The sequence below is a fragment of the Tenrec ecaudatus genome, chromosome 18 (assembly GCF_050624435.1).
Source record: "Tenrec ecaudatus isolate mTenEca1 chromosome 18, mTenEca1.hap1, whole genome shotgun sequence".
Taxonomy (NCBI): Eukaryota; Metazoa; Chordata; class Mammalia; order Afrosoricida; family Tenrecidae; genus Tenrec; species Tenrec ecaudatus.
Window position 1 is genome coordinate 9,816,795 of NC_134547.1, and position 15,377 is coordinate 9,832,171.

The following is a 15,377-nucleotide window of genomic DNA, read 5'->3' on the forward strand; positions in this document are numbered from 1 at the left end:
CAGCTCTTCTGGAGAAAGAACCAAGTCCCCCTCCAAAAAAAACACAAAACAACCAAAACAACCAGACTCCCTACCACTGGGCCCATCCCTACTCACAGTGACCCTACAGGACAGGGTAGAACTGCCCCTGTGGGGTTCCAGAACTGTGACTCTTTACAGGAGTGGAAAGCCTCATGCCTCCCTCAGAGCAATTGGTGGTTTCGAACTGCGGATGTTGAGGTTAGCAGCCCAGTGAATTACCCCTACTCCACCCAGGACCCCTTAAAGGGGAGAGGGTGCGTGCAGCAGTGCTGACTGAGTTCAAACTGGAACTCATAAACTTTCCCTGAGCTGGGGGGGGGCGGGGTTGATAGATCGAGATGCAGAAGGAAGAGACTGTGTATGGAAAGATCACTGAACGAGGGGCCCAATTGTCACCCCCAAGAATGCCAAATGAGCAAGGACATCGCCATGTCATCAGAAATCCCATTTCCTATTGGAGTTTCAGCCCCGGTTTCCCAGGACCGGGGGTGGGGGGCAGTGGGGGCAGCTGCTAGTCTTTTCTCCAGCCACACAGTCAAGTTCAGCCTCTTGTCTGCCCGTCTCTCTCCAACATTTTTCTTGCTTCAAGTCCCAGAGAGAGGGAGGTGTGTCAATGACAGGACTGGAGACACCAGCTGCCGCCTTGCCACCCCGGGTCTCTCAGGGTGCAGCTGCACCCTGGGCAAAGGGCTTTCTGTGGCTGTGACCATACGGGAGCAGACTGCCAGGACTTTCTTGCGATGCGCCTCTGGCGAACACATTAACCATGTGAACCAGCCAGGGACTTGGAAACAAACAAATGAAGGCACCCCAAACCAGCTGCCGTCAACCCACTCCACACCCCGTAGCTGAGTTTTTAAGAAGTTGCCTGGCCTTTCTTCCCAGCTGCCTCTGGAAGAACCCCAACCCACCGCCAGGCTTCTGGTTAGCTGCCCAGCAAGTTAACTGTTGGTTCTGCTCGGGAATTGCTCGTGGGTAGAAACTGGGCTCTTGCTAAATCAGAGGTTGGGGCGTGGGTTCTTCTAGTGGCATTTAAAGCAAACGCCCCCCACCCCCCACTTTCTGATCATCTGTATTTGATTTTTACTTTCCTTACCCCACACTTCGCCAGGGCCTCCCGCCCTCTTCCCCCTCTCCCTTGAATAAAATAATCAGGGGACAGGATTCAACCCCAAATCTGGATCATCAAGGCTTAAGGCAGGCTGAGCCCTAGGGAGTTAATCCCCACAAAATGCCACAGCCAAAGGGCTCGAGGATGAGACTCCGTGACCCTAAGCCCAGCCGGCCTGCCCGCTCCCAGCTTCTGCGTGCCATCCAGAGAAATAGAGGTTTTCTCTGTTCCCTGGTGGAATTGTTTGAATTGTGTGGCCCCCCCGACACCCCCACACCCCTGCCTCATCCTCAAATAAGCATGGGAATACTTAACCCCCATGCCATGGTGGCACCGTGGGTTAAGCATCAGGCTGCCCATTGCAAGGTGGACAGTTCAAACCCACCAGCTGCTCCACGGGGGAAATGTGAGGCCTCTCTACTCCTGTCAGGTTGGCGCTCCCCGGAACCCACGGTCACAGCCCTACTCTACCCCGTAGGGTCACTGTGATTTGGAATCCACTCGATGGCAGTGGATTTGAAGCCGTGAGGAGGCCTCAGTGGTGTGGCGGATGGCAGGCTGGCCGGCCAACTCTGAGGTCAGCATTTCGAAACCAACAGCCGCTGGGGTGGGTGAAAGAGGAGGCTGTCTGCTCCCGTCAGAGATTCTCAGCCTCGGAAACCCACAGGGACGGCTCTGCTCCGTCCTCCAGGGTCACTGTGAGTCACAAAGAAAAGACAGCGGGAAAAAGACATGACAGATCTTGGGAGTCACCCACATGGGATGTGTGTGTGACACACAGAACCAGTGGGAGCCTAGTCTGCCTTCCATCTGGGGTCACCTCTCTGCGCTGGACACGGCACTGGACACGGCGCCGGAAGGGAGGGGGACAAGGGGTGGTGGAGAGACAGCGAGCGATGCTGGGCGCGTCTCAACAGGAAGCATTCAGGTCCAATGGCCTCCTCCATTTATTTATGTATTGACTATCTTTCCTGCTTTCAAATCCACTAAGGAGATTTAGAGACCTCGAGGCCCTCTGATTCAATGGCCTCATTTGATAAAATTTAATTACATTTAACTAAACGAGGAGAGAGGCTTACAGCAGAGAGTAGCAGGGCCCCGGGCTCTGATTTGGAAGTAACTGCTGACCGTGACGGTAAAGCCACCCACGTGTGGCATTTAATACCCCCCTTGACACGTTACTTAAATTAATGAATAACAGCTCGCCTGTGTTTGAAGGACCCCAGTTGGTAAACCAGAGGGCCAGCAAAAAGCAAATAGATAAAAATAGATACGTCACTCTCTCTCAGAGCCATTGAGTCTATGCTGACTCATAGAGTACCCATAGGACAGGGTTGAACTGCCCCTGTGAGTTTCTGAGCCCGGAACAGTTTATAGGAGTAGAAAGCCCATCTTTCTCCTGAGAAGCGGCTGAGGTTTCAGACTGATGACCTTGAGGTTCACAACCGCATGAGTGACTACTATGCCACCAGGGCTCCTGATATATATGTGCATATATAGATATGTATATAGGTGTGTATGTACTGGTAGTGTCTGTTACACACATGCATGTGATATGTGAACATATATAGATGTATATGTGTATGTATGTGTATATATTATATATACCGGTAGTGTCTGTTACACACACATATGTGCTATATGAATGTATATAGATATATGTATGTGTGTGTGTATATTATATACATACTGGTAGTGTGGTAGTCACACATTGGGAGTTTGAAACCATTAACTCCAAGAGAGAAAGACTGGGCTTTCTACCCCCATAAACAGTTACCGTCTCAGAAACTTAGAGGGGGTCACTATGAGTCAGCATTGATTCAATGGCTGAGTTTGGCTTTTTGTTGTTGTTCTATACATTTGGAGAGAGAGACAGAAGGATCCCAAACCACACTCCCTGCTATCGAGTTGATTGTGACTCACAGCGAACCTAGAGGACAGGGTAGAACTGCCCCCAAGGGTTTCCAAGACTAGCTCTTTCCAGGAATACAAAGCCTCATCTTTCTCCTGCAGAGCCCCGTGGTGATTTCAAACTGCTGACCTTGGGTTAGCAGCCCCATCCATGTAGATCGGTGGCTCTCAACCTTCCTGATGCCACGACCCTTGAATACAGTTCCTCATGTGGCGGTGACCCCCCAACCATAAAATGATTTTCGTTGCTGCTTCAACACTGTTGTTTTCCTACTGGGATGAATTGGATGACCCCGGAAAAAGGGTCGTTCAACCCCCAAAGGGGTCGTGACCCACAGGTTGAGAACTGCTGGTGTGGGTGTATGCGCATTGCAGAGATAGAGATAGTGGCATAGATGTTGGGGGGGGGGGCAGAGGAAGACCCTCAGTAAGGTGAATTACACAGTGGCTGCAACAATGGCTCAGACGGAGCAAAGACCGGTAGGACGATGCAGGCGCGGGCTGTGCTGGGTTCTGTTGTGTGTAAGGTCGCCGTGAGCTGGAATCAACACCACCCCATGTGTGGCCTTTCTGGTTACAGCCGCACAAGGGAACTAAGCCACGGGCTTTATTTTTTTTTCGGAGTACACGTAGGATGTACAGAAAAGAAAAATAAAAAAGATTTGATTAAAGGATTATGTTCAAACAACCTAAAAGAAATCCTCGATGTCTAGAATATCAATAGTGTTCTAGAACACGTTGTAAAGGTAAACGTGTTATTTTTCTGAGGATGTGTGCTACACCGCAGGGGGCACTGAGCTGATGTGGGTGGGGGCAGAACAATCCAAAAAGGGAGGGGGAGTCTCCAAGGCTGTCAACCACCCCCCCACCCACCCCCCCGCGCCACTGAATTGTAGGGGCGGTAACTGTTGGATGTTCCACCGTGTCTCCACAGCTGGGAGCGCTGATGGCATAGCGCTTACGCAGTGGACTGCTAATCACAAGGTCCGAAGTGCTACACCACCAGCCGCTCCTCCAGAGAAAGACGGGGCTTTCTACTCCTATAAAGAGTTACAGGCTTAGAAACGCACGGGGGCCGTTCCACCTTGATCTATGCTATAGATTCTATAGGATCCCTTTCTCCTTTGGAGCGAAGGGGGCATTTGAACGGGCCTTGTGTTTCGCCGTGGGGCGCTTTAACCCGGGCGCCACCAGGGATCCCGTTAGGACGGGCATGGGTGGCTTCGTTAGCGAGAGTGATCCGAGGAGGACTCTTGGAGAGAGGGGAGGGTCCAGGCTGGGCTTAGTACTGGTGTGTGTGTGCGTGTGTGTGTGTGTGTGTGTTGGGTGGGCAGTGGACACTCCACACTGGAGGGCAACGAGGTGAGAGACAGGATCGAGACCAGGAAAGCCCCCGTGCGACCAGAAGGTGTGCGTGGACCACTGGCAGGTCTGGATGCCACCTTTTCGAAGCGCTCCGCTGCCCACCGAGCGGTGGGCCGTTGGACCCCGTCACAGGAGCAAGATGTGGCTGTGAGTTCTCCGTGAGCGGCCAAGCACTTAACCATCGCGCTTCACCAGGGCTCCTTGGCCTCCTACCAGTAAGCCGCCAAGGCAGTCTGCAGAGTTGATATGGGGGGGCTCCTTTAATGGGGGTTGGGGGAGTAAACGCGATGGCGGAACAAGGGTGGCGCTAGGGGCCCGTGTCTAAGGCGATGGGAAAGACGCAGCAGGTGCCCGCCTCTTCTTCCGGGCACATCTTTTCTCCCCTTGAAAAGAAAACCAGAGGCCGGCCTTCAGGTGATGGGCATGCATGGGCTTCCAAGGGCGTGAGGGTGGAAAGGCGACTCGGTCCCAGTCTTCAAGGCTTGACTAATGGGAAGTCAGGTGAAGCCCACTGGCTGGAGTGTCCTTGACCCGCGATCCCTCCCCGGCCTGGCCCTTATTGCTCCGAGATGCTGGCTCCGAGCGCCCCTTCCTGTTACAGAGTAGAACTGCCCCGGGGGTGGGGGTGGGGGGATGTCTTGGCTGCCCTCTTCATGGAAGCGGATGGATGGGTTTTCTGGGGCCACTGGGAGGGAGGGCTGCGTGACCTCACCTCCGCGTCAGCAATACACCCACGTGCGGTCCTCATCGTAGTTGTACGAGGTTGCGCACCACAGGAGGCCGGCGCTTGATCCTCTGGTCGTGCAGTTGAAGTAATTCTTGTTTTTATAGTTGAATGGGAAGTGACAGGGGGGACCAGGGACCAAGGAGGTAATTCCTGGGGAGAAAAAGAGGCGAAGAAGACGCGATGACTCCGGGGACTTCTGCACCCTAGGGACTTAGGCATCGGGACCCACCCGCGATTTACAATGGAACCCGCTGTGTGGTTGGACCTGGCCTTCCAACCAGGTCAGAAGGGTTCGGTAGTGGAGGTAAACTAGGACGGCATCCCATGGCCTAGCAGCAGATCTGTTGCCTAGCAACCGAGTCTGTTGCCTAGCACCCAAAAATCTGCTGCCGGTGGGATTTTGATCCCAGGGGAAAACAAACAACTGTGTGGTCCCCAAACCCCCCCCCCAACCTCCCCACCCCCCCACCCCCCCCACCCGCCAAGCGGCTTTGAAGGTGTGTTACTCCCATCAAGATGGAAGCCGACACCAAGCCAATCTCACTGCCATCGAGTTGATTCCGAGTCATAGCGATCCTCTAGGACAGGGTAGAACTGTCCCTGTGGGTTTCCAAGATTGTAACTCTTTACTGGAGTGGAAAGCCCTGTCTGTCTTTCTCCCTCAGAGAGGCTGGTGGTTTTGAACAGTTGGCCTTGAGGGTCTCAGCCCAATGCGTAAGCACTACACCATCTGGGCTCCTTTGGAAGCCCAATGCGGGCCAGCCGATTCTATGCTGTCCTCCAGGGTCAGTGTGAATCAGGATCACCTTGTTTGTTTGGTTTGCTTGTTTGTTTGGGAAACGCAAGCTGACTGCTACATCTTTGTCCTGCTGAGCAAGCCGCTGGTGGGTTCAAACCACCGAACTTTTGGTGAGCAGCCCAGGACCAGGACTTAGCCATTACCCGGACCAAGGGCTCCTTGTGCCTCCAGGAGAGCAGAAATGCAGGCACAGAGTGTGTGTGTGTGTGTGTGTGTGTGTGTGTGTGTGCACGATGTGACAGTGGTGGCAGAATCAGAAGGATACAGCTACAAGCCAAGGGTGGCTGGCCATCCCTGGAAGCTGGCAGAGAGGCATGCATCAGATTCACCCACGGAGCCTTCAGAAGGAGTCGACCAGCCTGGCACCCTGATGAAGCCTTCTCACTTCCCCTAAACCGGGAGCCCATCCAGTTCTGAGCCCTGGCACACTCCTACGCTGAGAAACTATGGCAGCTCCTGCCCGTGCCCACGGTGCCCGAGCCCCTCCTCGATTACTGGTGTCGGCACAAATGCTCCATTTTTCATCCTCGTCCATGTTCTCGGTGGTCGGACACCAGAGGTGGCTGTCATCGTCGACACACTTGGTGAGGATGTCGTTTTTGAAGATGGAGGGGAAAATGCAGGGCTTGCTGAAGGAATTCCCCCCGTATTCTGGAAAGGAAGCATGGGAAATGGCACATCAGGGAGCGAAGGGGAGAAAGGCCGGCTTCCACTCTCCTGCTGGTCACAGGCAGCCTAGCTGTCGGGCTGGATCCCGTGAAAGGTAGTACATGCCTCTCCTCCATCACCACCACCCGCCCCCGTTGTGGTTGAATCCTCCTCCCAAGAAACCCACGTACAAGGTCCAGAGTCAAGGAAGATGTGGTCTCTCGCCGTGGGACCCACACGGTAACCGTTCATTCTGACCCTCCAGTTCTCCATGAATGGGAGGTCTTTACATCCCAGGACACCAAGCGAGTCTTCCTATGCGACAACCCGGAGTCTCCTTCTACTCATTTCTTTTTAAAAATCAGGTTTCTTGAGATCTGACTCACGCACTGTTGGGTTGCTAGCTTAGGGACAGGGGGTGGCCCCTCCCGTGCCCTGCAAAGGCCCCAGAGAGGAGGTTGGAGAGAAATCAGGCACCCCATTCAACACCTATGGGAGAAACTCAGAACCGACCATTCACAGAGTAGGACCCCCTAGGTCCAGGTAAAACCCATACCTTGGACACACAACCTACCTTAGGTACATCACAGGTGGGCCTCACTCAGCCAATGAGGTCAACCAATACCTTCAACCACGCCTCCCCCAGCCAGTGTCTGTATTGTGCCGGGGGGTGGGGGGTAGATAGCAAAAGGCAGGAGCAAGCTCCGGCATGCTCTCTTGACCCCTGGCTCATTTGCTCCCTTGACCTCTTGGTCTCCCAGGATTCCCCAGTTCTACACGTGTGGGTGTTCTTTTCCACGTGATTCTTCATGCCCAGTTGTGAACCCCAGCGTGGCTTCTGCGTGTCTGGGCACCCTTTCCAGAAATAGCACATACCCCTTTTAGACTGTAAACCCGGAAGCTTTTTCCTTTCCTTCATAAAAACTCCCTGGGATTACACACCATGCTTCAAGTGTGAATTCTTCCAGCGCGTGGAGCAAAGAACCGAGGTCCAACCCACTCCAGAAACCTAACAACACCATGCAGCCCCCCCCCCCCATTTAAAGTGTCCAGGGGGATGGTTTGGGGGCATAGTCACAGATCGGTGCAGTCAACTTTGAAATGTTTTATCATTTCACCAAGAAACCCCCGTAACTATGACTTCCTGGTTTACCCATCTTGCCTCCTTAAGCCCTAAGTAAGGATCCATCCGTTTTCTGATTCAATGCTGGGAGGTGCTTTCGAGGTGAGGTCAACTCAAGGTGACCCCAGGTGGTGGAGAACTTTCCCACAGGGTTTCCCTGGCTAAGATATTTATAGCAGCAGACTGCCACCCAGAGAGGATGGTGGCTCCGACCCACAGCTCTCGGTGAGCAGAGGAGAGTTTAACAGCAGGGCATTAAGAAACTGGATGAAATAGAAGCAGCCTAATCTCTACAGACGTAACCATGGGGTTTGGAAAACCGGCTCCAATGAGATAAGACTTTTGCAGTTGCATCTTAAGAGATAAAGCCGAATCTACATTCTCCAGACGGAAAGAGTTCTCCCCACAACTGCCCTCCTGTAAGATGCTAAAGTAAAACTGCCCCGTGCAGGCATCCTTTGCTACTGACTGTAAATGCCTATCTCAAGAAACAGACAAGACTGCTTTTGTTCTGATCACACCAGAAGTCAGCAGCAACTTTGTAGCTTAGCTGCCGGTACTTCCGGTAAAGCATCCACCCTTCTCCTGTAAGTTGAGATGTAGCCAGGTGTATATAATTTTCCAGGAAACAGACTCTTCACATGTAGCCTCTATAACAGTGATTCTCGGCCTTCCTCATGCCGAGACCCTTTCAGACAGTTCCTCATGTGGTGGTGACTCCCCAGCCATACAACTATTTCCATTGCTACTTCATCACTGTCATGTTGCTTCTGTGATGAATCGGGCCACCCACCCCTGTGAAAGGGTCGTTTGATCCTTCCTAAAGGGGTCACGACCCACAGGTTGAGAACCACTGCTCTATAAAATGATACGTTCCTTCCTACTGACTCCTACTTTCTCACGCAGACTGCCAAGAGTATGCTTATCTCTGCAAACATCCCCTGCGTGGTGTTGACGGCTCTGACAGAGCGATTAGCGATTGGCACCGTTTAGCACTATTGCTCACTTGCATTCCTGACACTTCCTTTGACAGGTTCTCCCCAAAGAAGTCGGGATTTCTCAGGCTCACACCTTGCCCAATCTGTTGTCCATGTGCCTGATGGGGGCTTGCACGCCTCTGCTGTATCTATCCTCTCTGTTAAATAAATTCTCTCTCTCGATGCCAACCTGGGGATGGGAGCCCATTTGCCCTATCTTTTCTACCACCTATATTTGCCTTAATCACACAAGCTGCTCCTAAGGACCTGCTTGATGGCGAGGTTGGACCCCACACGTAACCACTGCCCCACCAGGGCTCCTTCCTTCAGCTCAAACCAATTGCTCATCTACCTTCTGCCCCTAGAGATTTCCTTCTTCTGGGCTTCTGGACGCATGGAAAGTTCCGTTCTTTCCTAACTGGATTCTTATGGGCAGTTCAATGCTTGCGAGGGTCACCCATGCCGTAGGACTCCATAAGTTTCCAAGATCCAGGTCCTACTTAGGGGTTCTCAGGATTGGCACTGGGGCACTCCAGGGTGTTCTCAGAGAAAGCACTTGGCTCCTCGAAGTTCTTCCCCGAGTTGCTTGGCCCTCTACCTCGTTCACGTTCTCTCCAGGAGCCTCACGACTGCCCGCTTCCTCCCCTGCTCTGCCCCGTCCCCCTCTTGGTCTCCAGCAAAGCCCCATGCCTCACCATGTTCTTCGCAGTATTTCCACTGATGTTTCTCATCGAAACTGGATGTCACCGAACACCACAGCCTTCCCAGCCAGCTGCCTTCTGCGATGCATCTAGTATAGGTCTTTCCATGATAGATGAAAGGGAAAATACACCGTGGGTAATCTGTGGGGACAGGGGCATCATGGGGAATCTGTAGGGATAGGTGCATCATGGACAATCTGTGGGGGAAAGGTGCATCATGGGGAATCTGAGGGGAAGGGTGCATTATGGGGAAATCTGTGGGCAAAGGCGTGCACAAGGGGCTCTGCTTTCTCTGGTCATTCCATCAATCATCAAAGTACAGGGCAAACATCTGGTGTGGAAGAGCTTAGATGTATTCTTGTTCTCAAACATCTGGTGAGCTCTACTCTGTGGACAAGGAGCCCCGGTGGCACCGTTGTTATACACTTGGCTGTTAACCCACAGGCCAGTGGTTTGAATCCACCCAATGGCTGTAATCTTTATAGAAACAGACTGCTGCAGCTTTCTCCTGCAGAGCAGCCGGCTGGTGGGTTTCAACCACGGGCGTTTTGGTGAGCAGGTGAGTGCTTAGCTGCCGCTCGACCAAAGCCCCATATCTGTCTACATGTTTATATTTATAGAGGCTCATATGCATGCCCAACCTGGGCAATGATTAAGGAAGACCGCAGAGGAACGAATGCACTTGAATTAAGTGGTTGGGCAAGAATATTCAACGTACCTCAGACTGACCAAAGAACAAACAGGTCGATCTTGGAGGAAGTACAGCCAGAATCCTCCTTAGGAGTGAGAATGGCAAGACTCTGTATCACGTACCGTATACACTCGTGTCTAAGCCGAGTTTTTCAGCACATTTTTTTGTAGTTTTTGTGGTAAAATTAGGTACCTTGGCTGATATTTGGGTCAGTTTATACGCGAGTATATACGGTCCTTTAGCTATGTTATCAGGAGAGACCAATCCTTGGAAAAAGACACCATGCTTGATAAAACAGAGGGTCCGTGAAAACAAGGGAGACCCTTGATGAGATGGTTTGCAATACAAGGCTGCAACAATGGGCTGAAGCTAGTAACAATTGTGAGGATGTCAAAGAACCAGACCACACTTCCTTCTGTTTTCCGTTGAGTCACTATGAGTTGGAATTAACTTGGTGGTACTTAACAACAACACAAACCTACATACTATATGTCTATCATACCAATACCTACCTCACGGGCACTGTCAAAAACAGCAATACCAGGGAAAGGCATATTCTAAGTATTTAAAATCTGGATGTTATGACTTTAAAGAGTCCTGATGGTGGGGTAGATTAAATATCGGGCTACCAACTGCAAGGTTAGTGGTTCAAACCCCACACATTGCTCCGGAGAAGAAAGACAAGACTGTCTGTTCCCATAAAGAGTTATAGTCTTGGAAACAATCGAGTTTCAGTCCTGGAAACTCTATAATCCCAATCATTGCCATCGAATCAATGCTGACTCATAGCAACCCCCTGTGGGTTTCCAAACCTGTAACTGTTCATGGAAGTGAAATCCCGGGTGGTTCCCAAACTCCAGATCGCAGTTCAAATCTGTCCTTTATGATTGCTCAGAATTGGAGTCAACCCAATGGCGATGGGTTTGGACCTTGGTGATGGATTTCATCGAGTCCTCTAAAATCATGTTTCAATCATCTCACCCCTCATCGTATGGAGAAGAGAAGATGCTAAAAAAAGACAAGAACTTTCCCCGAGAGCTGAAGAGAGAAAAAGTCTTCCCCTAGAGCCAGCACCCTGAGTCCACACTTTTGGAGCCAGAATAAAGGACTCTGCTGAAGTCCACTTGCGACATTCCTATTCAGACAGCACTGAGGATTTGAACCACTGGGTGTCAGCAGGAACAATGGAAGTGTCCGCCAACAGGAGGGGTTGTGGGGGTGCCATATGGGCGGAAACAAATGACAAGCGTTTTGTGGCTGTTCACCGACGTAGCCATCACGGTGGGTCCAAATGTCTTGGCGTTTGAAAACAGTAAACAGAATTTCTCCAATTTCAGGCACTTTAAAAAAAAAGCTTGGTTTCCTCTTTTACTTCTTATTTTTAGAAAATGAAGAAAATGCTGGCGAGGAGAGGCTTCTTTCGAGGCACGCATATGCCCTTTCTGAAAACCAAAGTCAAACCAGCCTATTGCAGAGTCTGTTCTGATTCAGTCTCTCCGCAACAGAGTTTGAACTATCCCTGATGGGTTCCCACACTGTCACCTCTACAGAAGAGGACTTGGTTGGGATCCCTGGGCTCCCTGTGAGCAGCCCGAGGCTTAACCCACTCCACCAACAGGGCTCCTTCCCTTCTTGAAAGTACCGTGTTCAACACTAACGTGATTAGCATCCACCCACTGCCATCAAGTTGATTCTGACTCATATGGAACTTCAAGGGTTTCTGAGGCTGTAAATCTTGATGGAAGCGGACAGCCTCATCTCTATCCATCAGAGTACCTGGTGGGTTTGAACCACCAACCTTCTAGCTTCACGTCCAATGCTCACCTGAGAGCACCACTAAGGTTCCTGTTCATATTCGTGATTCACATTCAGGGTCCAGCCTCCCAGAGACTTTTCAAAGCCTGAACCTGTGAGATCACTGACCTAGAAAGTTGCTCTTGTATACCTAAACTTTTGTACCCACCGTTTTAAGAACCAGCCCCAACCCCCACCGGGGCATGCAGCACCTCTTACCTTCCTTTTGACAGCGCTTCCAATTCCCATCATACACTGCCCTGGTCGAACACCAAGAGTAAAAGTACCTGGCTCGCGTGCAAGAAAAATAGGTCGTCCCTTTGTAGGAGAAGGGGAAGACACATGCGTCCTTCATATCTGAAAGGACAGAACATGAGGGGTGGGGATTAGTCATAGTGAGTGAGCCAAGGGTGCGTTCTCATGGGGGCCCAAGAGCTATGCACACAAGCTTGGCATCCCATTCCCTCAGAACCTAGAAGGGCATATCCAGCTCATTTGGGGACCAAGACTATTGGGAAGGAGTTTCAGGAATAAAAATGGCAACCAAGATCTCATGATCCTCCTGAGTATAGATTACGCCCGTGAGCGTACCTACAAGGGTACTTTATGATCATTATTAAACTTTTTATTGTGAATCAGGTGGTCCTCTCTCATGGCCATCGAGTTGATGCCGGCTCATAGCAATGCTAGCGGACAGGGTAGAACTGCCCCTGTGAGTTTCCAAGACTGGAACTGTTTACAGGAGCAGAAAAGCCCCTCTTTCTCCTGCAGAGTGGGCTGGTGGTTTTGAAGGGCGGACCTTTCAGATCACAGCCCAGTGAGTGACCCCGACACCACCAGGGCTCCTTGGAATTAGGTGAAGGAATGGACCCCAAACACGGGCAACAGTGGACCCCAAACACGGGCAACAGAAAAGTGGGTGAAGGGAGACGTCGGAAGGGGCAAGATATAACAAAATAATAATTTATACATGATCAAGGGTTCATGAGGGAGGGGGCAGCAGGGAGGGAGGGGAAAATGAGGAGCTGATGCCAGGGGCTTAAGTGGAGAGCAAATGTTTTGAGAATGATGAGGGCAATGAATGAACAAATGTGCTTGACAAAATGGATGTGTGTGTGGATTGTGATAAGAGTTGTACGAGCCCCTAATAAAACGATCAAACACATGTAGGGGTGCAACATTAAATAACTTTGAAACACAGATACCGTATTCCACCCCTACCCCCAATCCTGCTCTTTCTTTTTTTGACCCCTTGGCTTTTTTACCCCATGCTTGGAACCTTGTCTGTGTATTTTTATCTTTTAAACAACATTGGGAGTGGGGTGTGGATCCACACAGTGGAACCCATTCATTCCATAGTGTCTACCTGCACAACTCCGCGACATTGGCTTGTAGCCTTCAAGTGGGGCCACCTTACTGGGGGTCCTTTTCTCGACACACACTCCATGACCCTCTGGCTTCTCATCTAACCTTCTGAGTGACCACTGCCAATTTGATGTCATATAGAGAATTTTTGAATAGGATACAATGTTCATTGTGGACCTTCAACCCTTCCCTCCCCCACCCCTCCATAATTAAGCTGAACTCTGGTTGAAGAGGCCCCAGCGTTGCTGTTGGTGAGGCGCCCATGCTACCAACGCTAAGGTCAGTGATTCTATAATACTGGTCACTCCACAGGGAGAATGATGAGGCCGTCTACTCCTATCAAGATCGACAGTCTCAGAAATCCCATGTAGAGCAGCAATGAGTCCAAAGCCAGTTGATGGCCATGGGTTGGGGGGGGGAGGGGTGTTTAAATCTGTTTGGTTTTAAGAGTGACCTCAGAGATACGTGTAGGTGTCGGGTTTAAAGCTTAACGATTTCCTCAAGGCAATCATTTTGGGGAGCCATCTGGCCTCAGTGACGCCAGTAAGTCTGGATTCCACGAGGATCTGCAATTCTGTTCCACATTTACCTCTTAGAGAAGAATTCCGAGATTCTTCTAGAGTGCTCGGCTGGTAATCGGAAGGTCGGTTGTTCAAACCCAGCAGCCATTCTACGGGGAAAAGAGGTGGCAGTCTATTTCCCTAACGGTTGACAGCCTGAGAAACCCTCTGGGGACACTGACTCTGTCCTCCAGGGTCACCAGGAGTCAGAGTCCACTGCATGGCGGTGGGTGGGGTTTGGGATTGGAAATCCTCCCCGACAGTTTCCCGGTCTACGCACCTCCATTTGTCTCCGCGGAATAGAGGAGGAGGGCCGTCCATCCCAACAGGTAACTGGACCACCGGTTCATTTTGGCTGGCTTCTGGTGTCTGCATGGAAAGTAAACAAAGACTTGGCTCCCACGTGTGTTCTTCCTCTTCTGATGAACCCCGCAATTGAGGCCATGCATGTCCATTCTTTTTCTATCCCCAAGGGGTGACCAAAAGTATCGCTTTTTTTAAAAACCAGAAATAAATAGATGGCCTTATGGAAGGGGGCCTGGTAGTGCCACGGGCTACTCATTGGACAACTAATCACAAGGTCAGGAGTTCAAACCTATCAGTGGAGCCACAGAATGATGAAGGTGTCTGCTCCCACCAAGATGTTCAGTCTAGGAAACTTTATACTGGGTCGCGATGGGTCGGAATTGACTCAATCACAATGGATTTGGGTTTTTGTTTGGGTTGGTTGATTATGGAAAGGATCGCGCTCTGAAGGAGACAGCTAGCATTTGTTGAGTACTTACTATATCCTGGAAGAAAGAGAAGGCTTGGTACAGTCTCAGAAACCTACAGGAGCAGTTCTAGCCTGTCCTACGGGGTCCCTTTGAGTCATAACAGACTCCATGGTAGCTAGTTTATCATAAGTGGGCTCTGTTGCCTGCTAGAGTCTGGTTCAGAAACATCCAGGGAGTTGGTTGTCTTCCTGTGGACACTGCTGACGCCTAGAGGCTCTCTCAGGAACTGGACTGGACTTGGCTGTCTTAAGGGAAATGGGCAGTGCTGAACTTCCAGGGTTTGGGGGGGTCTTTAGATCAGCCACTTGAAGCCACTCTGCAGGAGAAAGACAAGGCTTTCTATTCCTATAAAGAGTTACAGTCTCAGAAACTCGGAAAGGCAGTTCCACCCTGTCGTGTAGGGGTGGCTGTGAGTTGGTGTCAACTTGTTGACAGCAAACTGGGTTTGGGTTTACTCTTTTCCAGGAACCCTGGTGACACTGCTTGCTAAGCACTGGACCACTAACCACAAGGTTGGTGGTTCAAACCCATCAGGTGTTCCTCAGGAGCCGAATGAGGCTTTCTGTTCTCTGGCATCCTGTGAGGGCAATGAGGGTCTGTCCTAGAGGGTCGCCAGGGGTTGGACTTGACACCATGGCAGTGAGGGTTTTTTTAAATCATAGTTGTGGTTGTGGGTACGTGCTGGCTTCTGGCGACCCCATGTGGGCAGAGTAGACTTGACCAACCTCTATGGGGTTTCCAAAGCTGTGACCTGTTGGTGGTAGAATGCCAGGATGTTCGTTCTTCTGCAATGCCTCTGGGTGAGTTC

The 15,377-nt window shown here is 51.1% G+C and overlaps 1 protein-coding gene across 1 annotated transcript; it reads right to left on the reverse strand.

Moving 5' to 3' along the window:
- Positions 1 to 5,127: 5,127 nt before the first annotated feature.
- Positions 5,128 to 14,143, reverse strand: ELSPBP1 (epididymal sperm binding protein 1). Its single transcript, XM_075537717.1, has 5 exons — positions 14,074 to 14,143; positions 12,088 to 12,225; positions 9,378 to 9,524; positions 6,430 to 6,585; positions 5,128 to 5,285 (listed from the first exon to the last, which is right to left on the reverse strand). The coding sequence occupies exons 1-5, from the start codon at positions 14,141 to 14,143 to the stop codon at positions 5,128 to 5,130; spliced, it is 669 nt and encodes a 222-aa protein (XP_075393832.1).
- Positions 14,144 to 15,377: the final 1,234 nt, after the last annotated feature.